The 23,649-nt window shown below is 42.9% G+C and overlaps 1 protein-coding gene across 3 annotated transcripts in view; it reads left to right on the top strand.

Annotated features, from left to right (window-relative positions):
- Positions 1–23,649, top strand: part of LOC309517794 (lymphocyte antigen 75-like) — a 74,366-nt gene that overhangs the window by 7,460 nt on the left and 43,257 nt on the right. For 2 of the 3 annotated variants that reach the window (XR_014213260.1, XM_082197327.1), the window contains exons 3-18: positions 8,352–8,525; positions 8,891–9,055; positions 9,631–9,741; positions 9,971–10,114; positions 10,574–10,762; positions 11,381–11,538; positions 15,118–15,225; positions 15,532–15,617; positions 15,821–15,990; positions 16,103–16,299; positions 17,544–17,686; positions 18,453–18,534; positions 19,427–19,495; positions 20,408–20,531; positions 21,714–21,749; positions 23,173–23,348. Coding sequence is in view for 1 of the 3 variants with exons in the window: in XM_082197327.1 (XP_082053453.1) it covers positions 8,352–8,525; positions 8,891–9,055; positions 9,631–9,741; positions 9,971–10,114; positions 10,574–10,762; positions 11,381–11,538; positions 15,118–15,225; positions 15,532–15,617; positions 15,821–15,990; positions 16,103–16,299; positions 17,544–17,686; positions 18,453–18,534; positions 19,427–19,495; positions 20,408–20,531; positions 21,714–21,749; positions 23,173–23,348 (2,132 nt within the window). In the remaining 2 variants the exon portion in view is untranslated. The remainder of the gene's footprint in view (positions 1–8,351; positions 8,526–8,890; positions 9,056–9,630; positions 9,742–9,970; positions 10,115–10,573; positions 10,763–11,380; positions 11,539–15,117; positions 15,226–15,531; positions 15,618–15,820; positions 15,991–16,102; positions 16,300–17,543; positions 17,687–18,452; positions 18,535–19,426; positions 19,496–20,407; positions 20,532–21,713; positions 21,750–23,172; positions 23,349–23,649) is intronic. The other variant, XR_014213259.1, reaches the window with a different exon arrangement.

Raw genomic sequence — 23,649 nt, 5'->3', positions numbered from 1 at the left:
AATCTCGGATCCAAATCTTCACAAACCCATGGAAGCTCATTAGGTACTAATGACTAGTACACCTCCCTGAGCTCCTTGGAATGGCAGAATAAAAGTGTGATAAAGTGATTAATTGCAGTCTTTTCTAAAGTTAATGGATCAGGTCCAGTTTAAGTTCTGACTGGCAGTGCAATCCTGTACTTGTATATTGAGAAGTAAGCCCCTTTGAGTTCAGTTGGGACTTACTCCCCGTTAAGTGAGTTTAGGATAGGCATGACTAATGTAAATTTCATTGATTTTAATGAGATTAAAGAAAACTTAATCCGGCTCAAACTCAGTATTGTTTTACAGTAAAGGTAAAGGGAGCCCTGACCATTAGGTCCAGTCGTGGCCGACTCTGGGGTTGCGGCGCTTACCGTATTTTCCGCCATATAGGACGCACTTTTTCCCCTCCAAAAATGAAGGGGAAATGTGTGTGCATCCTATGGGGCGAATGCAGGCTTTCGCTGAAGCCTGGAGAGCGAGAGGGGTCGGTGCATACCGGCCCCTCTCGCTCTCCAGGCTTCGCACACCTCTCCGCAAGCAGCGGGAGCCCTGCGCTGGGCTCCCGCTGCTTGCGGAGAGTTGCCTGCATGCTGAAGCCTGCCCGCGCTGAGCTCAGCGCGTTCAGGCTTCACCGACCTCTCAGCAAGCAGCGGGAGCCAGCGCTGGGCTCCGACGGCTTGCGGAGAGCTGCCTGTTTGGGGGCTGGGGTCGGGGGAAGCTCGGGCTTCCCCATCCCCGCGCATGCGGGAGAAATAATTTTCCCCCTTTATTTCCCCCCAAAAAACTAGGTGTCCCTTATGGTACGGTGCGTCCTATAGGGCGAAAAATACGGTATCTCGCTTTATTGGCTGAGGGAGCCAGCGTACAGCTTCTGGGTCATGTGGCCAGCATGACCAAGCTGCTTCTGGCAAACCAGAGCAGCGCACGGAAACGCCGTTTATCTACTTGCACTTTGACGTGCTGTCGAACTGCTAGGTTGGCAGTAGCAGGGACCGAGCAACGGGAGCTCACCCAGTCGCGGGGATTCAAACTGCCAACCTTCTGATCGGCAAGTCCTAGGCTCTGTCGTTTAACCTACAGCGTCACCCTTGTCCCTTTGTTTTACAGTAAGGGTTATCTAACATTTTTTTAAAAAAAAAAGCTGGCCTGAGTGTTGTATTTGTGGATGTTTATAGTTATTATGATATCAGAACATGAATGCTTTAAAAATAATAGATTATTTAACCAATTGGCCAAATCTTGTTGTACCTATCAAACTCTGAACCCTAATCGTAGGTAGTATCAGTTTTACAGATTAGGAAATAGCAGATTTAGTAATAATGACTTACACAACATTGTGCATGGCTGAGCTGGGTTTTCAACTCAAGTTTCCCAGGTCTAAATGTAACACACTGCTCTGCACTACTATTATGGGACTTGCTTTTGGTAGAAGGTCCCAGGGATAATAGCCCTTTTAAATAAGAATCTAATGAAGGCTGTAACCATATATTCCTTTACCTGGGAGAAAGTCTCACTGAACTCGGCAGGCTTTACTTCTGTGTAGACACCTACAGATGCTGTAAAAAATGCAGACTGAAAATATTTAATCATGCTATTACAATCTATTCTTATGTGCAAGCATTGCAGCTTGCCAGCTATACCTCCTTTCCTCCGCCCTCGTGCTTTTCTGATGGTTCCTGCACCCCCAAGGCCAATTTCTAGGAGTGGGTGTGTGTGAGTGAAGAGTCCTGTTGAGCAAGCAGAAATCCTTGTGCAAGGTTTGTGCAGACAGGGGTGGTTAGGTAAATCCTGCCCAAAGTTAACAGATCCTCAAGCATGCCAGAAATGGCATGGGAGAAAGAAAACTAAAACAACAGGCATACCTTCATTTTTCAACTACTAGCTGTTTATTATTATTATTATTATTATTATTATTATTATGGACCATGTTTAGTTCAAACAAAATGTGAAACACTATGCTGTAAAACTAGAATGACGAGTAGTGAGAACACATGTGGTTTAGCCTAGTTAATGAAGATGATCTACAAATAATAATGTGAATAATCTCGTTTTGCAGCCAGCTGCTTTGCCGGTAGGCCCGATCTGGCTCCCAGGACCGTTTTACCTAGACCCTTGTAGTCCTCCCAAGTTTAATCGAGTTGTTGTTTAAAAAATATATCAAGTTTTACTCATAAGGAATAAAAAAACATATTTTCAAGTTGTAAGCTATAAAGATAGCCCATATTTAATTTTATTCTGTTTGCTTTAAAACAAATTCCTATGTGTTTCCACTATAAAAATCCTCAATATGGCCTACAGTTAAAATCATAACAATATGCATGATTTAAATGAAATTTAAGTGCTGCGCTGAGCAGTTTGGCCCTCAAGACTCTGAGTGACATAAGTCCATGGCTGGATTTACCGCTAACAGTAACATTATTATTATGAAGAGAATTTAAGCAGGGGCGGTCACACACTAACATGATGAGAAGACCAGTGTGTGCTGAATACAGCTCAAACACTAGAGAAACATGAACAATGTATGCAGTATAAAGTGTAACAGTGAGAAGTGGGAGAACTTGCAAATGGTGCCATAATGATTAGGCTTTATGCCCTGGACACACGGTTGCTGCCTCACCCCCCACTTAAGTGCCCAGGAAACTGTGTGTGTCTGTGTTTGTGTGTGTGTTGTGAGGATTGTCAGTATATTTCAACCTGTGTTTTCTAATTGGCTGCATAGTACGCACCCCTAGTTTACAAACCCAAACTCTTTGTGAATTTGTGGTTCTCGCTGAGGAAAATCTTCTGACGTGCCCAAGCAAGTGAAAATTTACCTCAAGGCAGGTAATTTTGTCTTTCCCTGTTGCTGGGGAGAAACATGGTTTGGATACACACTATACCTTTAAAGCACATTCAAATCACATTTTCCCACTCAAAGATTTCTGGGTACTGTAGTTTATTAAAGGTGTTGGGAATTATAATGTTGTGAGGGGTAAACGACAGTGCCCAGAATACTTTGAGGGGTGGTGGGAATGTGAAATCTGCTTCAAATGTGCTTTACAGTGTGCCGCACTGCAATTTCTAGGCATAATTTTCTTTCTGTGTTTATGTAACTATGAAGCATTAATGCTTGGATCTGCTTTCTCCCCCCTCCCCCTCCCCTTCCCATTCTTTTTTCATTTTTGGTTTTGTCAAATAGCTTATAAGGCCATCGATGCATACTGTGGTGTTCAATCCCTCAGTACAGTGCATAGGAAAAAACCATAGGTGCTTTATATATTACTGTATATAATAATTCCTACTGAGTTTGAAAGGGCTACCGCATCTATAGAGTTGGCAGAGGCTGCAGCCACCAAACAATTTTGGGGTGTTTGCATCTACCATAGTTTGAGCCACACTAATTGCAGCGAAACAGGTGCCAATTTCAGGCAGACCTTAAAGATCCACTTTGATTGCAGTGAGTAAGAATCTGCAAATTTGTTAGGTTAAACCGGAGTAGAAATGCATAGTTGTCGTACAATAGTAGCCTTTTTTTTCTACAAAGCAGTCAAGACCAGCTTTGCCAGTTGAAGCGGGTAACATAGGTAGGCTGGCTAGTTTTGCACTCCTTCTGAGTTGCCTATCACTTCCAGTCCACTTGACTGTTTTTCCTTATCGGCTCCACTGACTTTGAGGCATTGGTTTCTGAAGTGGGGGCAAAGTCCCCTATTTGAGCTGTAGAACCCCTACGGTCATTAATAAAAAATAAAAGCAAGTCTCTAGGTCTTGTAGATCTCAAGATATGAGGCAAAATGTGCAGGCATTATTCTGCCTGCTGGTTTTGTGAGAAATGACCCTTATACTGCCTTTCAGGGTCTTTAGCCAATAAATGAAGTCATAGGTGCAGTTGACATTTAGGAAAGCAGAGCTAGCCATATAGAGTGACATGGTCACTGCCTGGAGACAGAGTTTTCAGTTTCATTTTTAAAGCTAGTTTTTAGTTCTCCTGGTTGAGTTGAGGTTGCTGCCCATGGAAAACAGTTCAGAAATCCAGGAGTTTAGTGCTTAGGCCCTGGTTAGGCAGTAGTGTGCCTATCAAAACACAACAGGTAGCAGTAAAGGCAAGAGTTGATAGTTCAGGTCTTACTTTATTATTGAAAAATGTGACGTAAGCACACCCGCTTTGTAAACATTTAAAAGTTGCTCCATGATGCAAGCGCAGATAAAGCCCCATCGTTATTGTATTCACATTGCTAGGTGTGGGGCTATTTTGCTGAGAGAGTGTTGACCTGTTGAAAGAATTTATGACGGACCCATAAAGTATCCCAGAAGTGTTTGAGTGGGATAGGGAGGCAACAACCCTGCAGTCTAGTCTCCTGAGGTGTTGGTTTTTTGAAAGGGAAACTGGGACTGAAGTTCATACTAGCAGCCATTATGAGGAGAGGGTGTGATTACAGTGGTACCTCGGGTTAAGTACTTAATTCGTTCCGGAGGTCCATTCTTAACCTGAAACTGTTCTTACCCTGAAGCACCACTTTAGCTAATGGGGCCTCCTGCTGCCACTGCGCAACCGGAGCACGATTTCTGTTATCATCCTGAAGCAAAGTTCTTAACCCGAGGTAATATTTCTGGGTTAGTGGAGTCTGTAACCTGAAGCGTATGTAACCTGAGGTACCACTGTATTATTATTTTTCTCACCCATGGGAGAAAAAAGGACCCTTGAGACTGGTGGATTTTGCTGCAAAAAGCAACTTGAAGGGAAGGTTAATCACCCATACATTCCTACGTGCCACTGCTGTGGTCAACTCCACAGCCCCCTGTACACATTTCAAAAAATAATAATCCTCAAACAAACCTGAGAAGTTACTAGCACCTCTTACTCATCTGATTATTTTGTCATTGACTGGTTTGGGTTTTCAGTCAAACATGTACATACTCCCTCCCTCTTGGATCACAACAAAGCTAAAGACTATTTCAGTTGCTCCCTTCCAGAGCAGCAAAGCAGTTCAAAAGTCAAGAAAATGTCTTTCTCCTGAATACAAAATGCTTGTTTTCTGTCTTTAGATTTATGTTTATGTATTTTGTATGTATACTTTGCCAGAATCTAGGGTGGGGGGGATTCCTGCAGGTGTCCATGCTTTTTCAGTTATTACTTTCCTACTCCTGGCAAGACATATTTTCTGTTTCACTTTTCAAATTCATACATTGTTTGTTTGTTTGTTTGTTTGTTTGTTTGTTTGTTTGAATGCTTCCTACCACCAATATTGCCGTGAGTATTTTACCAAAAAAAACCTGAGAAGAAACTAAGATTGAAATCCTTCCCTATCCTCCTCAATATTGATAGCTCAATAGGTGGGTTAGGATAGAGGATGAACCCCTTTCTGCCAGTGGAGTCCTGCTGTTGAGGGTTTTGCTGTGATGTAGGCCCAGCCCTCACCTGAGCAGGTGGTAGCCAGTGGAGGCATGAAAATGGACCATTTGGGGGCAGGGGCTACAGGATCCATTGGATCCTATGTCAGGCCAGCTCCCAGAGAGGGGCCTGGACTCTGGTACAGTGGTGAGGGGAGCACAAAATAACTCCTAACACCGCCCCCTCCTTCTTCCCTGATCTGCAGAAGCTGGCAGAGATGCAATAGTTCTTTAATGACTCCCTGGGCAGGGACAGGATTGTTCTGCCCTAAGGCAAATTTTAAAAATTGAGACATGCATGAATGGCATGCAAGAACTGCAGCTCTGTTGCCAGCCATCTCTCAGAATTTCCAGTAGTTGCGAAAGAATGCATTAGTTATTACCTTGATGAGGTTGAAAGCTTGATATGTCAATAAGTAGATGAAACTGCTACAGGGAAGAAGGTTGTGTGAATTGTGAAGCCCTAGAAACAGTATTGGTCTCTGCCTTGAGGCTTATTCTCACTTTTTTAAAAAAAAGTGTTTTGAGAGTGACTTGCACTACCAACACAGTTAAATCTACTCCTTTTTCCCAGCAAGCAGGGCAGATCCTTACTAAGGAGGCGCTCATGAGTATTTGCTGTTATAAGTGTCTTCTGTGGGATTGTGGCAACATTCCATTAATGCTAGCAACCCCAAATGTTGGTTGGGAGGCTGCATAGTGCAGCCACACCATCAGGAGCGAGGTGTATCAGTGTAGCTGGTGCTGAACTGACATATCCCAGGAATAACTTTGCTGTTTGAGATGCACTAGTTATGCCTTTCCCAAAGCACTGAACCCAGAACATGGGCATACCCAGGATTTATTTTACGGGAGGCAGGCTTTATGTTGAGGTGGGGGAGAACCGAGTTATCTCCAATGCAATTGGTCAGTTAGTTAAATATTTTTATTTACTTGATTTAGAGGGGGCAATTGCCCCACCACCACCTCCTGGACTACACCCATGCCCCGAAAGCTGCTCAGTATGGGACCATAGGTTTGGGCCATGAGACATTTTTAATTTCAAGAGTTCACTGTTGAGTGATTTTTGGCTTCTACGGATCTTATCATATTAATTTGTCCTATATATCCATATTTATGCCCTCACATAAAGTACGGTGAAAACAACACAAAAAACCATTTTGTTTAATTGAGAAAATAATAATACAGTGGTACCCCGCAAGACGAATGCCTCGCAAGACGGAAAACCCGCAAGACGAAAGGGTTTTCTGTTTTGGAGGCGTTTCGCAAGACGAAAGCCCATAGGGAAATCTCCGGGGACCTCTTTTAAATGCTGGTGGTGGGGAGCAAAGCCTTCCCCCCCCTCCGGCCTTCAGAAGGCCGGCGGGGGCCGAAAGGCTTTGCTCCCCACCGCCAGCATTTTAAAAGCAGTCCGGGATAGCAGGGAAGAGCTTCCCGCTATCGCGGACGGCTTTTGAAGGCAGGCGGGCGGGGGGCGAAAGTCTTTGCTCCCCCCCCTGCCTGCCTTCCCGGGAGAGCGGAGAAAGGCAGCGCCTTTCTCTGCTGTCCCGGACGGCTTTTGAAGGCAGGCGGGGGGGCAAAGACTTTCGCCCCCCGCCCGCCTTCAGAAGAGGTCCTGGACCTCTTCTGAAGGCGGGCGGGGGGGCGAAAGTCTTTGCTCCCCCCTGCCTGCCTTCCTGGGAGAGCTTTTGAAGGCAGGCGGGGGGGCAAAAGACTTTCGCCCCCCGCCCGCCTTCAGAAGAGGTCCAGGACCTCTTCTGAAGGCGGGCGGGGGGCGAAAGTCTTTGCTCACCCCTGCCTGCCTTCCCGGACGGCTTTTGAAGGCAGGCGGGGGGGCAAAGACTTTCGCCCCCCGCCTGCCTTCCCGGACGGCTTTTGAAGGCAGGCGGGGGGGGGGGCAAAGACGTTCGCCTCCCACCCGCCTTCAGAAGAGGTCCAGGACCTCTTCTGAAGGCGGGCGGGGGGCAAAAGTCTTTGGCCCCCCTGCCTGCCTTCCCAGGGGCTTTTACATCGCCCCGGACAGCGGAGAAGTTCTCCGCTGTCCCCGGCGATTTTAAAATGCCGCCCACCAGCATTTTAAGATCGCCCCGGACAGCGGAGAAGTCCTCCGCTGTCCCGGGGTTTTTTAAAATGCTGAGGGTGGGAAGAAAAGCCCTTGTCCCCCCCCCCCCAGCCTTCAGAAGAGGTTGGGGGACAGACTGTCCCCAGACCTGGTCTGAAGGCGGTTTCCCTAGGAACGCATTAATTGATTTTCAATGCATTCCTATGGGAAACCGTGCATCGCAAGACGAAAAACTCGCAAGAAGAAAAAACTTGCGGAACGAATTAATTTCGTCTTGCGAGGCACCACTGTAATAATGAATTATTATTGCATGAAGTGCATATGGCTGAAATGCTAAGCATTTTCCTACACCATTATATTAAGATATGCTGCAACTGTGTCACATATATACCTGTAAATAATAGCTTGCATGTGCCAATAATCTTTACTTCTGAATGACTCCAACAGTGTCTTAATATTGGTTCAGTTTACCATGCGTTCAAGGGACGCAGGTGGCACTGTGGGTTAAACCACAGACTAGGACTTGCCGATCAGAAGGTTGGTGGTTCGAATCCCCGCAACGGGGTGAGCTCCCGTTGCTCTGTCCCTGCTCCTGCCAACCTAGCAGTTCGAAAGCACGTCAAAGTGCAAGTAGATAAATAGGTACTGCTCCGGTGGGAAGGTAAACGGTGTTTCTGTGCGCTGCTCTGGTTCGCCAGAAGCGGCTTCATCATGCTGGCCACATGACCCGGAAGCTGTACACCGGCTCCCTCGGCCAATAAAGCGAGATGAGCGCCGCAACCCCAGAGTCGGCCACGACTGGACCTAATGGTCAGGGGTCCCTTTACCTTTACCTTACCATGCGTTCATATCCATTCCCCCCCCCCCTCAAATGTCAAAACCATTTTCTCCCCTACAGAGGTTTATACGAAGGACGGAAATTCCTATGGAAAGCCTTGTGAATTCCCTTTCCTATTTAACGGAACATGGCATCATGATTGTACCCACAATGCAATGTTTACAGATGGTGAATGGTGTTCTACAACCTACAGTTTTGATCAAGATAAAGAATGGGGTGTCTGCTTAAAGCCAGGCAAGTAGCATTGCTAAAATACTATATACTATACTACACTGAAATGTTTAAATGTTTCTTTGATTGTCCTTGAATCTTTCTGCTGCAGTTGCTATCCCCTCCTGCAACACCAATGTAGTGCAGCACACCCTTTGAGAACCACCGGACTGAAATGTATAATGACATTTTTCACATAGATATGGGAGGTGCAGGCAGACTTCGTGTTCATCGCAATGCCTCATTCTAACTATGCGTGACCATGCTCTTCGTGTGAAGGGTGGGGAAAACATCTATATTGCCCCCTTCTGGAATTCTCAGCACATGGTTACTGTGCCTGTATGGGACCCAGGTGGTTGCTTTTTAATTATTTATTTCTCTTGCATCAGAGGATGGTTGTCAGAATGCATGGGAACATGATGCAGATTCTGGAAATTGCTACCAGTTAAACACACAGGCTGCCCTTACTTGGAAAGAAGCATATGTCTCATGCCAGAGTCAAGGTGGAGATTTGCTGAGCATCGCCAGTGCATCCGAGTTAAGCCGTATTCAAGGTACGTACAATTGTATATAGTGAATTTCTGGGGAAACCTGGCACTACCAAATTGAGGAGTGGGGATGGAACCTTAGCAAGAGGATTAGTGTCAAGGTAGATTCTTAGCTACCACCTCCTGTCTCTTGAAGGAGTTGCCTCTGCACAATTCTCTAGAATTATCAAAATTCCATTCTACACAAACTTACTTCCTACTACCACAAGAAATTTTGGACCCAAAATGTGCCCTTGGTTTTTTCTCCCCCTTCCTTTTGCTTTCTCCTCCTTTTTCATCTTCCTTCCACTCCCTCTGATACTTGGGCTCCTTCTTAAGCCATTGATTTGCTGAGCATGACGTACAAACTAAGCCACTGTCTAATAAATTCATATAATGCTTGTGCAACCACATCACATACTGTGCTCCATAAGCTGGTGCCCAAATATTTCTGTTTGACCTTAAATATGTATATTATTTTAGCAACCGAAAGCTACCTGGAAAGACGATACTTAGGTTCAGTACAGCTAAATGGTAACTATGAATTTACAGCGTGGAAACCAATCAGTATTATTCCTCTCATAATATTTTTAACTCTTTAGCAAAAGAAGGCATTGCAGAGAGATTCTGGATTGGATTAAACCAGCTGGATATTTCTGGAGGCTGGCAGTGGTCAGATCATACACCGTTGAATTTCGTCAGCTGGAGTCAAGGTGAGCACATTTCACTGATCAGTTGCCCAGTCAAATTCTGTGCATGTCTACTCAGAAAAAGTCTCATGGTGTTCAGTGGATTACTCTCAGGAAGGTGTGAACAGGATTGCAGCCTTATTTTTTAAAAAATGATTTCTGGTGCTAAATGTTTGGAACTCTTCCTTTCCAGCCCTATAATTATGTGATACTATAACTTTAAATTTCTAAATACTTGTTGTTTTTCCTGTAGAGATTCAGAATTCATCTCCACTAGATGGATCTGGCTGTGTAGCTATGGAAGCCAACGAAGGTACCTGGATGAGTTATCCTTGTGAGAATAAACTTCCTTATGTTTGCAAGAAGCCATTCAACAATACCCAGTCAGAGTTTGCAGGTAAATTTGAATTAAATTGTAGATTCGGTTTTTGTTAGGCAGTTACGTAGTTAAATTGACTCATATTTACAGCTGCTGCAGCATCTGTCGCACACTGCTCCGTAACTACTTTTTTCTTCAAGAAGAACTTAGTTATGGAAGCCTGCTTGCAAGAAAAACAGCATACCAAAAAGTATATTCTTTGCAATGCCTATTGGTCTCAAACCTTCAGAGTAGACAATAAAGAGGTGCAAAGGGGAGAGGAGAGTTTCAGCCAAGTGTGGCTGTTTTGTTTTTCAGAAATAGTTAATAGTTACAAAATCAGGGGAAACGTTTGGGAGTTTTTACAATTGTAAAAATGCTATAGTGTCATGCTATAGTTGCCTTTCCTTTTTTTAAAAAAAAATTGTGTGTTTTTTTCTGCGCATCACCCGGTGTATATTTCCTGCTGAATGGTTCACATGTTTTATTTATTCTCAGCAGTTGAGCAGTATGTGGAGACCCAGTGTGAACCTAATTGGCATTCCCACAATGGATTTTGCTATATGCTAATGAGCGGCACTGCTTCCTGGGATGACGCACATCAACTTTGCAATGCAAGCAGTAGCAACCTTATCAGCATACACTCCATAGCAGATGTTGAGATAGTGGTTACAAAACTTCATAATGGTAAGTTTGGCTAAGCATAGGCATGATTTTTTTCTGCCTTTTTTCATGCTAATCACCCCATCTCAACTTAAGGCTGAAATGACTAGAAATTTGGTTTAGAAGGTTGCTTGCCTGGCATCAGCCTTATATATCTTTAGGTGCCAGGCAAAAACATTCCTCTTCTTCCAGGCCTTTGACTATTTAAACAATCTATGACCTTTTAAACTATGTGAGTGTGGGTGTGTTTGCTCTTATGGTCTTATATGGGTTCTTATATTGTAAGCCTCCCTGTGATCTTCAAATGAAGGATGGTATAGAAATTTAATCAACAACAACAACAGCTGCTGCTACTACTACTACTACTACTACTACTGGTACTGCTTCATCTGTGGCCAGAATTTTTGTCATTCTAGATCACAGACTCAATAAAAATAAATACATATTTTTTTCAACTTGGATAAAATGCACTTTGCTGGCCCTATCTCTATATGTCTTGCCTTAGTCATAGGGCATCTGTTGTATAATTCCATGCATTCTGAAAAAAGTGAGCTTGTTTGAGTTATATGGCTGTTCTCCTGGTGTCTTGTTTGATTAGCTATATTGCTTTTTGAATTGCTTATTTTTTGCTATTGAATATAGACACCGCAGACAGAGTGTGGATTGGCTTCATAAACAAGGATGTTCCAGCCTTGTTTAAATGGTCTGACGGTTCCAAAGTAGTGTTTACTTACTGGGATCAGGATGAGCCGAAACTTCTCTCCAACAACACTCCCAACTGTGTAGCTTACTCAGGAAAGGTAAGTCGCTTATGTCTTACTCTGATCCAAGTGCCTCTTAAGTTTCTGGGAAATAAAGGAAAAAAGCATGTGGATTTATGTACATAGCCAGTTCCCTCCTATGGAAGTGGAAAAGATGATACCTTAGCAGTGCAACCTTTAACAGACTTCCACAGAATTAATGTCCTGGTATTTCAGTGGAACTCACATGCTTAGGATTATACCCTTGAATTCTAGCAAACTTCCAGCCCAGAAGTCCGCTCCTGCCAGCTGCATCTGGGAGCATTGTTGCAGCTGGCTAGGGAGGCAGGTGAGGCAATGCTGCTTTGTGTGCCTACAGACACCAGCACATGTGTCTGGCGATGTATCTATAGACTCTTCTTCTTCTTCTTTAGCGATCACTCGTAGTCGAGTAAGATTGTCTTCCCTAAACACAGTTTTAAAAGTCCACAAGTGACTGTGGAGGCCAATTTTGGGTCCACACATCCTTCCACAGTGGAGACATAGGTTTCTGGGCAGGAGTTGATCATGGTGAAGGTTTGCGTGGCGAGTTCCCGCCCCCCACCAAGATAAATAAACACACGAGACACCATAATTAAGGTTAATTGGGTGAATTAGGCCACAACTTTATTGAATTCAGGAATGAGAGGCATTGGCTTAGGCATTGGTCCTATCGACTATCCGGCTCCAGCCCATTTGCTGGAGACACGGGGAAGGGTTAACATTAATCGGGGGAGTCTCCCGCCGAGGCACGTCGACTAGGAGCTCCCCCGGGTCACCGCTCTGGGGCTTGCCTTTCGCCCACACCTCCATAGGCTTCGGACAGGGCCACGCCCCCCCGGAGTCCTTTAACGGACCACCCTTCGTTCACTGGGGGGAGGTGATGGCGTTCCTCCCCCCACACACATCCTCTTAACCCCTTCTTACCAATGCCTACCGCCACCGAGCAGTCGCTCGCCGCCAATACTCTCATGCCTGAATCCACTCCCTTATCCCCTTTGCAATATCCATCAGCCAAACATCGTTACCAGCATCCGAAAGATGCACGCCATCATACCGATAGAGGGCCTCAAGGTTGAAACGAATGCCCGAGTGGCCAATGACCCACCCACCCAGGGCTGCCACTCTACGCACCACCGCCCGATCCAAGGCTTTCCTAGCCCTATTCATAGCTGTCGGGCACCTGCAATCTCTCCAAACCCGCCTCTCCATCAGCGAGGCCCAAATAATTGTGACATTCGGGTAAGCGGCCTTCAGCTCCTCGAAGTCGCTAAAAATGTTAGCGATCACTCGTAGTCGAGTAAGATTGTCTTCCCTAAACACAGTTTTAAAAGTCCGCAAGTGACTGTGGAGGCCAGTTTTGGGTCCACACATCTTTCCACAGTGGAGACATAGGTTTCTGGGCAGGAGTTGATCATGGTGAAGGTTTGCCAAGCGTGCCTTCCTCTTAGCACATTTCTCCCTTTTGTCCTGAGTTCGAGCGTATTCGAAACCCATGACACCTTTGGTAAAGGCTTTTCTGTAATTGGAGCACTCGCAGGCCAGTGTTTCCCAGTTGTCGATGTTTAGATTTGCCTTGGAAGAGTCTGTGTCTGGTGATGTATCTATAGACTATATGGTCCTTGGCTGTGCCTCTATGTGGCCTCTGGTCATTTCACCCCATACCCACCAAGCCCACACTCAGTTCCAGAATGGGATTTCCAGTCATTTGGGGGCACAGTCGGAATATTTTGTCTGCCTGCAAACTGGCCAAGCTAGGCAGGGTTTTTTCTACCTGCTCTGTTAAGCACCCTTATGTACCTTTGAAGGTGAAGGGCATTTCTGGATGCCAGCTTCTTCAGGCTATGGGGCTCTTAGCCTGGATGGGGAATGTTCTTGAGGCTCACCTGCCACACCTGTGGGGCCCTGGGAGGGAATGGAGGCAAGAAGGCTGTCCTACTCATCATAATGTGGAGCCCCAACCTTGGGACTGTGCTTTGTCATGCCCTTTGGAAAGGGTAGGGTTTGGTTCATGCAGAGTTGAAGTGAACGTTAGCTTGCTGCAATTCTCATTTCCCCTTGCAGTTGTTGATGATAAAATGTGGCCCTAGTTCAACCCATCACTTGTGCCTCTCCTCTCTATTCCTGGGTCCAGTCACAACAGAGGAATAGAAGGCAATTCACTGTGCTAACAGAGAAAACCTTAAGCCTTAGAACAGGAACACAGAGCCTATTGTGAGCTCTCCCTGTTTCATTCTATGAGAAAAATCTCAAAGCAGCTGCTTGTCAGTGTTGGTGGGTTAATAGTTTTTCGGTATATGATATTTGTAGCCTATGATATACAGCAGAGGTGCATGAGCAACCATTGCCCCGTTAACACATAACTCTTTAACGGTGGCAGAGAGCAGGTGAGGGCGGGTCTGGCACGCGTCCTGGGGGCATGGGCAGCCCAGCATGGGCGGGGGGGGGCAGCCGCGATGGCACGCGGCTGGAGGCAGGGCGCTCTCCCCACACTCCTCTTCCTCCGCCAGTGACTCTTAAGCAATAGTGTAGCACTATGTGAATGCGCCAGAGCAAAGAATCGGGCTCCTCTGCTCCTCCAGTCTCTCTTTTGCTGCTGCCTGTGTTCTCTTTTGTTTCCCAAGAGTTGGCCACCGTGAGAACAGAATGTTGGAATGATTTAGCAGGGTGCTTTTTAAGTTCTTAAAATCCTCATTCAGGTTGGGATACAGGGCAGGCTTGTTACATTTTTAGACTCCCATCCAGGAAAAAATAGGGAGAGAGAGGGAGAGAGTAGCAGGGAAGCTAAGCACTCTCGAAATCTGTTCCTGTCTGCATTGTAATATAGACAACGTGGTTTTAAATGAGACTTCAATGACAGTGGTACCTCGAGTTACAAACACTTCAGGTTACAAACTCCGCTAAGCTCCGCTAAGTAGTTACAAACTCCGCTAAGTAGTTACAGTGGTGCCCCACAAGACGAATGCCTCGCAAGACGAAAAACTCGCTAGATGAAAGGGTTTTTTGGTTTTGCGTTGCTTCGCTAGACGAATTTCCCTATGGGCTTGCTTCGCAAGACGAAAACCTCTTGCGCTTTTTTCTTAAAGCCGCTTGAAGAGGCGCAGTTGCGACGGACCGTGCTTCGCAAGACGAAAAGACTCGCGGAACAAATTATTTTCGTCTTGCGAGGCACCACTGTACCTTGATTTGAGAACTTTGTACCAGGATGAGAACGGAAATCGTGTGCCAGCGGCACAGCAGCAGCAAGAGGCCCCATTAGCGAAAGCACGCCTCTAGTTAAGAACAGTTTCAGGTTAAGAACGGAACTCCGGAACAAATTATGTTCATAATTAGAGGTACCACTGTACTTTAAAAAAAATGTTATTAGGGACCCTTTTGGAAAGACTAATTAGCACTCATGCATTTGTTATTATATTTATCCAACTACTTTCTTAGGAGTTTATGCATAGATACAGTGGACATTTTGCTTTGCTTGTGCCTCCCCATTTTTTCACTTGTATGTTTACTCTGGCTGTTTGCTTTCATTGAAAATCAATAAACAATGGAGAGAATAATATTGGGAATGTTCTAAAAAAATCTCCCCCCTCTTCTTGCTGATAGCTGGGTCGATGGAATGTCCTGCCTTGTGACAATAAACTTAAATACGTCTGCATGAAAAACGGAAAGATTTTGAATGACTCAAAAGCTGATAAAAATTGTACTGGTGAGGTAAGGCTATATCAGTAATTACATTTTAAACCAATCTTGGAGGCTGTATTAAAAGTATTTTGCTTACTGTTTGCCTGACATTTTGAATTTCAGATTCATTATTAATAATAGAATGGAGTGGAATATTTAGAATTCTTACATATTAAATAAATATTAAGCATCTGTCATTTATCTAGTGTTCTAGTGTATCCCCAATTTCAAAGTAGTAGCAATTCTTAAGTTTCACCATTCTGCCTTTGCAAAAATGTAACCTGGAACATAATTAATGCATACTTTTGAGTAAAAGAGTATTATTCTCTAAAATAGGAATGGAGGCATGGAGACTTCTGTTACAAGGTTCAGAAAAGTGAAGAATTGTTTGGGAAACTGTGCAACCTCACTATAACAAACAGGTATTCTTTAGTGTTTGTCTTTGTCTAGATAAAACAAATGTGTGTTGTGCAACAAGAGATGAGTATGCAGTACTGTTGAAACATGAATGTAGAATGAACTCTGCAATATGCTAGTAAAGTGTTTACATTTATGATTAGTAGATTTATTCATGTATTTGATCATGATAGTTACATCCTTAGTTTTTGAAACTTGACTCTTACAGATTCGAACAAGAATTCATAAACAATTTGATTAGAAAGCATAGCAGAGTTGAAGAAAAGTACTTCTGGACTGGCTTGCACGATATCAGCTCTTCAGGAGAGTATAGCTGGGGAACCGTAGATGGGAAGAATGAAATGCTCACATACACAAACTGGGGTCATTTCCAACCAGGTGCAGTACCTTCTCGAGATCAGTGAAGTGCTACTATTTGTTCTGTGTTAAATCTTGAACAATACTAAATTTCTTGGTTACAATTTTGATTTGATTTTAATCTACATTCTAGCATTGCGTGGAGGATGTGTGGCTATGTCAGCAGGAAAATACCTTGGAAAGTGGGAGGTCAAGAATTGCAAAACAACGAAAGCTTACTCTATTTGCAAGAAGTACATTGGACCAAAAGTAGAACCGGAAGTACTTCCTAAAGTTACTGACCCTTGCCCTCCAGGCTGGCACAGCGGATCAGGTCTTGCTTGTTATAAGGTAGTGTATATCCTTCCAATTAAATCACCTAAAGGAGAATGAACTCTGCAATGTAGAATTGCCTTCACTATCCTGATGCCCTCTAGATATTAAGAACTTGAAGGAACCGAGCTAACACTTAAGAAAAAAAAAAGTATCTTAATGAAGAAAAAACAAAAGCACTACAAAATGTTGAACTAGATATTTCCACCATATGGAAAGAGATCTTTTCTGATGTTCATTCCGAACACACCTTACAAAAACAAGCGCACAAATGCCATTGTAGGCATGCTTGTTTCGGAAAGCCTAGCCAGATACGTAGAATGTTGCCATACGTTTTAATCTAGTTTTTAGCGCGTTGTTGATTTTAATCTAGTCTATAGCCTGTGAAATTTTGTTTGGACACGGGATGAGAACCCAGAAGCTGAGAGGGAGGGTGTGTCAGAAGGAAGATTCTCTCTCTCTCTCTGTGTGTGTGTGTAACTTTGTATTAATGTAACATTTTATATGTAACTCTATCTTTGTAATATTTTAAGTGTCTGTTGATTATTCAGTTTTTTGTACACTGCTTAAGATATCTGTAATATGTTAAATGATATTTAATATACTAAGTGGTATAGAAATGAAATAATTGAATAGTCGACTACAGCTCCCATCAGCTCCAACCAGCTGGAACTGATGGAAATTGTAGTCCAAAGCATCTTGAGGGTAGCAGGTTGGCTAAGGCTAATCTAGTTCAGTGACTTGAGTGTGTGCACACATAGACACACACATACACACTATTCATATTCTTGAATTACTTTGGACTTGTATCTAAAACTCACAGAACACCCTTGCATAATCCTTCCTTTCCCACGGTCAACTATTTCTTTGCATTACATTTCTTTGTATTAGCTGATTAGATTATCTTCGTTTGGTTTTGTTTCCCTGGCTGATCAGCCTCTATGCATCAGAACAAGAGCACCACTTGGATCCTGAGTTGCCCTTTAAAGGTGCTGGGAGTTGTAGCTTTGTGCTGGGGGTAAAACCACAATTTCCAGAATTCCAGAATATGGACAGGACAAAAAAGATAAATTTGTGATCCTTTCTTAGGGCAGTTTTTGTTAACAAGACAGGGAGAATAGAATGCAATGTGTGTGTGTATGAAACCAGATTGGGTAGGTTTATACGGCAGCCAGGTAGCTTTGAAGTATTAGCTATATCTTTGGCCCCTTTCTTTTTATTGATAAAGGGTTGAATCAGATTTTCTTTTTTTCTTTGCAAAGTTATTTCATAAGGAAAGAGTGCTGAGAACCAGGACCTGGGAAGAAGCGGAGAGATTCTGTGAGGCTCTTGGAGGACACCTCCCTAGTTTTAGCCACTTAACAGAAATCAAGGAGCTCCATGACATCCTGAGAGAGACCATAAGGTAACTTTCTTGGAAAGCTAGTTTTCTGGTCAAACTCAGTTGGTAATGTGGCATTTGATAGTCATGTCCTTTAAAAAGAAGCTCTTCTGGAACATGAACTGAAACCGCTATTGTTGACATGCAAAGAACAATCGGCAAATTTGTTCTTTCAATTATTTTGTTTTAAACATTATTTTCAGTAGCATGTGGTGACAAGTCTGTTTCCTCCTCTTCCTCCTTGCTTTGAGTATTGTTTCCTAATGGACACATTAGTTAAATGATTAAGCAGTATACTGTTGCATACATACATACATACATACATACATACATACATACATACATACATTTCAAGATCTCTAGTACAGATTGTGGTGTGTGTTTTTAGGATTCTGCAGGAAGGCTTCCTGCAGCCAATCGGAAGCCGTGCCTTGGTTTTCAAACGTTTTGGAAGTCGAATGGACTTTCGGAACGGATTCTGTTTGACTTCCAAGGTACCACTGTAGCTAAGTACCGTATTTCTTAATTAACATACATGCATTGTGAAATCTACATGTAAATCGGAATGTACAAATGGCAGGCATAATCGGAATTTTGGCAAACTGGTAAAATGATTCATTCTCTCTCTCTCTCTCTCTCTCTCTCTCTCACACACACACACACACACACACACACACACACTGTGCTTTCAGTTTGGAAGTCTGTACAGGGCTCTTGTTTTGCGTGATTATAGTGATGAATAATTTGTGCTTAAAGCTGCACTTGGACTGAAATGGTATTTCATTTACAGCGATAGCCGTTGGGTCTGGATTGGGCTAAATAAGAGGAATCCTGACTCTCTAGGATCCTGGCAGTGGAGTGACAATAAGCCTGTAAGTTAAACTGATGGCAATAGCATATCATTGTACCTTAGTTGGGAGAATGTAGGTGGGTCTGAAAGAAATTAGGCATCTTTTTTAAAAAAAACCAACTATTTCAGACATATTTTGTCAGTGGAAGACTTTTTAAGAATTTTTTAAAGACTTTTAAAGTTCTAGCCATTTTTACTGTTGCTTTGTATTAGAAGTATGCACATATACAACAAAAAAGAACTAGCTATTTCTTAACATGTGCAGGGGCTCTGAGAAGCATAGGGATGTTTCCCATCACAGGCACTGTGTTCCATCCATTTCATTGGAAGAATCAGGTTTTCATGCAGATTCTTTTGGGCTCACTGAAATAAATTGACAGCCCATATGTAGGAGCCTTGTGTGATCATAGAAGCGCACATGAAACTCTAAGTCATGTTTGGTGACGTTTTTGAACTATGCATCGGATTGTGATCTTGCACTTCAGCCCCTATTCAGGCATTCCTTTATCTTACGTGATTAAAGCCTTCGCATGAGGGAGTGCTCTGCTTCTTCCAGTGCATCAGAGTCCCATCTGTTTATTTACAGCCCTGCACGGGTTGAAAGGCATTCTTCTTAAGCAGGGAGCCACCTCTGCTTGTGGAGACACTCTCTAGGATTTTGGAACGCTAATTTCGCACATGAGGGAAATGAATGCTGCAATACAGCTGTAATTCTGTGCAAAAGACCACATTCTTACATACATTCACCAACCATGAGCCCTAAGTCTGGGCTCTCTGTTTACTTCACTCAGCAGAACGGAATGTGTGTGTAGCCCTGTTTCCTCCAATGACACAAATGGAGGAGTGCCTGTGGTGAAAAACTACAATGTGGTCATTGCCAATTCAATTCAATTCTGTATCTTCTCTTTCTGTAGGTATCTACTGTTGTTATGCACCCTGAGTTTAAAGATGAATACGATACTAGAGACTGCGCAGCTGTGAAGGTGCGGTGTAATACACTTGATAACTAAATGGGAATACTTTGGGGTTTTTTTATAAATTAGTTCAATTGATAGATTAAATTTAGAATGAATTGCTGCAACTTTGCCAATGTGAAGTTGTCATTGAGTTAATACAACGAAAATGCTACAGCACGCTTACTGTGACATAACTTAAGAATGAAATAGAAATATTGCATTGAACCGATAACAAAAATTAGTTTATAATTTTGTGTCCCTTGCTGTCTTCTCTGAGAAATGTGGTAACAAATGTTGTCTAAATTCTTCTTTTTGTAGTTGAAAAACAGTTCCTCTTTAATTAGTTTCAAAAATATATAATAAAATAATGCACTTTTTGATAACCAGTACTGGTGATAAACTGTGTGTGTGTGTGTGTGTGTGTGTGTGTATCTGTTACAGCAAATTAAATAAGGCTGCATTCACCTTTTTCCTAGGAGTAGATAACATTGAATACAGTAGGCTTGCACTGTAACAGAGTTAACCCTGAGCAGGCTTTCATATCTATGCAATAATTACAAGTGCAGTAGGATCCATAACTATTTCACCTGGCCAACCTTGGCTTAAGTGCATGTGTCCTTGTGGTTTAGTTTTTGAGCTACAATCCTCTGTAAGCATACTTGGAAGGAAATTTGATTAGACAGACATACTTCTGTGTGAGATTGCCTTAGATATGGCTGCACAAAAGCAAGTATCTGTGCTTTTTTATCCATAAAAAAGCCTGATTTTTTTAAAAGAATGAAATATAATTTATGTCTATTAACAGTTCACTTAGGCTGCATTACACTTACCTGATAGTAAGTCCCACTTAAAACAGTGGAACTTAGTTGCATGTAAATATTACACTGCACATGCAGGAATCAGTTTCATTGGTTTTTTTTATCTTAATAATGTGTGCAGTTTCTAAGACTAACACGGCGAACAATGTGGACTCTTTACTATTCTGAAGACAGACAAGAAGATTTCTACTTAAAGCCTTTCTACTGTGGCTCACAACTTGAATGGGTGTGCCAGATCGCTAAAGGTAAACTTCATTCACAGCTCAGTCGTATGCATGTTTACTTAGAAGTGAGTGCCACCATATTCAATATGGCTGCCTCCCAGGTCAGTGTGCATAGGAAGGCAGCATTAGGCTTAGAAATGTCTTTACTTTCATTTTATTCACATTTGTCAGCATGTTTGCCCAAATTCCTGTGAATTTGAGGCAAAGAGCACTGAAAAAAGTTTTATTTCATATGGTGTGTGTTTTTTACAAGAACAATAAGAGCTTGTTGGATTAGGCCGCAGGCCTAACAAATTAAGCATCCTGTTCTCAGTGGTCATCAATATGTCCTTGGGAACCCTCAAGCTGCATGTGAGGCTTTAAAAAAGAAAGGTGATCCTTGAATCAACATTTGATTTTCTGTGTCTAGTATACATTGACTATAAAGAATCTACATTTAAAATTACTCTCATGCTTTTATTCCACATAATCAAGCAGGCCTTGCACTCCACAATTATTGAGCATGACTTGTTCTGCTTCCAATAATTGAATGCCATTTTAAAATTTTCTGATGATGCCCAAGCATAGAAGGAATGTCTGTCTTTCACAGGTTCTTGTTACAGTGGTACCTCTGGTTACGTACTTAATTCGTTCCAGAGGTCCGTTCTTAACCTGAAACTGTTCTTAACCTGAGACACCACTTTAGCTAATGGGGTCTCCCACTGCTGCCACACAAAAATCCCCATGCCTCTTCTATTCGTACTTTAGAGAACAATGCTTCTTTACTCAAAAGTAAAATCAGTATGCATTATATACAAAGGACTACTTCCCCTGCTCATTCTGCTTGCCTCACCACAAACCCTCATCCCCCCCATCCTGCCCTGCCCCACCTTCTATACTTCACCCACCTTTGCCTGTCACGCCCCACAGCTTTTCCAAACCTCCCCTTCCCTCACAACTCACCTGAGCCCCTCCCAAACAAACATAATCAGCAAGCTACATGGTTGGTTGGTTGGTTGGTTGGTTGGTTGGTTTTTCCAAATTGCAGTTGTGTTCAAGTTTGTAAGCTGTAATAAAACTTTACTGCTTGCACCTTTCGGGTAAAAAGGAAAAACAACACAATTTCACTCTTTGTTTAATGGTTCTCCTGAAGATTCCAGCTCTCCTTTTCTTCTGATAAAAGGGAAATTGGCATGCCCTAATTTTCCTTAATCTCATCAACAGGTCGTACTCCAAAGACACCAGAGTGGTACAAACCAGGTAAGCGAACAACTTAGGCTTCCTACACATCATTGATAAAGGTGCTAGCCACATATAGGTCTCCCAAAGTGCCAGTGATCTCAAACACAGCCTGTAGCAACTTGGACCCCCAGCTATCTTATTTTCATTACCTTTAATGCAGCCTGCAAGCAGAGGGTGTTGTTAGCCTGCTCTCTGCTATTCTGCAGTACCACTGCTTCAGTTGGCCTGAGGGTGTACTGTGGCCCCCAGCCCCAGCAGTGGTCAGATGACGGAAAGAATCCAATGAATTTCATCTCATCTTACATAACTGCTGATTCTGGCTTGGCTTCGCACTCTGAACAACTTACTCAAACACAAGCAGAGCAGCTCTTAGACTGATACCTTGCTTGTTCCCTGTTGAATCCAAAAGCTGACTGAAACCTGAAATAATCTTACAATACTTTATATAGAAACTTAAATTTGGCAAATCTTCAGGGAAAATAGCAAGTGGCGTTGAAGAAAAATAAGTGAGAGGGTGTCTCTCTGTCTTCATTAATCCATGGATGGTTAATTTAAGAGAGCCCTTAAACACCATAATGGAACATAAAAGCATAGTGCTGTCTCAAATACGTTGAACTGAGGCTGTTCTGTAGGCCACAACTATCTTATTAGCCATTGACATACAATCTCCAAAATGTATCGCTCATAAAATTGCTGTCCTTGATCATTTGCTCATCAACTTAAGGCAGGGATAGGGAACCTACAGCCTTCCACATGTTATAGGATTCCTGCTTCCATCAGCATGGTCAGGAAAGAAGAGAATTGTGACTCCCAACATCATCTTGAAAGGTTCCCCATCCCTGATTTAAAGGTATCTTCAATTGACTTTCGTGGAGATCATACATATTCCTTTGGTCTATTCCTCCCCACAAGATGAATGTGCTCCTTCTGTTTCCCTTGCAGCTATTGAGGCCTCCACAGACAATGCTGTCCTCATATCATACTTACTTTTGGGGACAATGTGTCTCATAGCACAACATCAGAAACTGGAGAAACTTTTAGAGGGACTCATTTGTTACTTTGCTTAGTTTTGTGTTGGGTCAGCAATGACTCAGCTTTGCTGCAGTGAATGTCTTGGAGCATTGCCCATGGGGAAGCATATGCTCATATTTCTTATGGGTTGGGGGTTTTATGTTGGCTTTTATCTATGGTTGCTTGCTGCCCTATAATTGCCAGATGAAGAGTGATCTGGAAATATAATAATAATAATGATGTTGCAGAGTTTCCTGCATTAATGCACAGTATTTTTTAGATAACTGTTAATTCACTTCCTTGTTACAATAGTTCATCTACCACTACTAGATAACATGGTGAAATTGGAGGTGGGGTTGTGTGTGCATGCAATGTTTCATTTAGTTTAAACTTAGGTGTATGGCATTCTTTTTCTTTCTTTCTTTTGTAGATGGAGATGGACTTCAGGGACCAGTACTGAATATTGATGGGTCTGAATTTTGGTTTGTGCCAAATAAGCACTTGAGCTTTCAAGAAGCTGCTCTGTACTGTTCTAATAATGGAAGTGATTTAGCGTCTGTGGCCTCTTTCACTGCACTAACGGGAATTCTAAACAGGATTGCAAATGTAATTTATTTCTTTGTCTCTTGGATATATTTTGTTGTGAAAATGTCCGTGCCAAAATAGGGTTTTTTTGAAGAAAAAAACCCACCTTCTCTTGTTGCTATAAGCTGTTCAGGAAAAGTCTGTGAGAAGTAGGATACCTTTGTCTGACAGCATATAAAGCAAAAGTGTTTTTCCTGCATCCAATGAAAAAATGTTCTTCTCTAATCCTTCTTCCCCAGCTTTTCCTCTAGTACTAGGGAGGGTACAGAGTAAAGGGTAATCCAGAGCATGCCTAATTCTCATTGATGATATGAAATTTCAG

This window comes from Podarcis vaucheri (genome assembly GCF_965113315.1).
Source record: "Podarcis vaucheri genome assembly, chromosome: 1".
In the NCBI taxonomy this organism is placed as follows: Eukaryota; Metazoa; Chordata; class Lepidosauria; order Squamata; family Lacertidae; genus Podarcis; species Podarcis vaucheri.
This window is presented reverse-complemented; position numbering and strand designations above follow the sequence as displayed.